This window comes from Phaethon lepturus, unplaced genomic scaffold, assembly GCF_000687285.1.
Source record: "Phaethon lepturus isolate BGI_N335 unplaced genomic scaffold, ASM68728v1 scaffold37035, whole genome shotgun sequence".
Taxonomy (NCBI): domain Eukaryota; kingdom Metazoa; phylum Chordata; class Aves; order Phaethontiformes; family Phaethontidae; genus Phaethon; species Phaethon lepturus.
Genome location: NW_010539057.1, coordinates 2,471 through 2,717, shown reverse-complemented (window position 1 = coordinate 2,717; position 247 = coordinate 2,471). Strand labels below are relative to the sequence as shown.

Below are 247 nucleotides of genomic sequence, written 5' to 3'. Positions count from 1 at the left end.
CAAACACCTCATCACCATGCAGAAGGCAGAGGGGCACCCCTAAGGGCTTCCCCAGCCCCAAACCTCGGACCTCCAAGCCACCCCACCCCAGGATGGGGGTCTTACCTGAGACGGAGACCCTCATGACGGCCTCCAGCGGGCGGTTGTTGTCCAGGGCGGGGCTGAGGCGCAGGTCCCCGCTCTGGGGGTCCAGCAGCACCAGGTTGAGCTCGTTCCCCTGCTCGAAGGCGTAGGTGAGGCTGTCGGA

The 247-nt window shown here is 66.0% G+C and overlaps 1 protein-coding gene across 1 annotated transcript in view; it reads right to left on the bottom strand.

The window, feature by feature from the left end:
* Window positions 1-105: 105 nt before the first annotated feature.
* The window catches only part of LOC104620719 (cadherin EGF LAG seven-pass G-type receptor 2-like), a gene marked incomplete at both ends in the record, with an annotated part of 2,584 nt that continues 2,442 nt past the window's right edge, over window positions 106-247 (bottom strand). Inside the window, one exon of the mRNA XM_010287015.1 lies at window positions 106-239. Within this exon, the coding sequence (XP_010285317.1) occupies window positions 106-239 (134 nt within the window). The remainder of the gene's footprint in view (window positions 240-247) is intronic.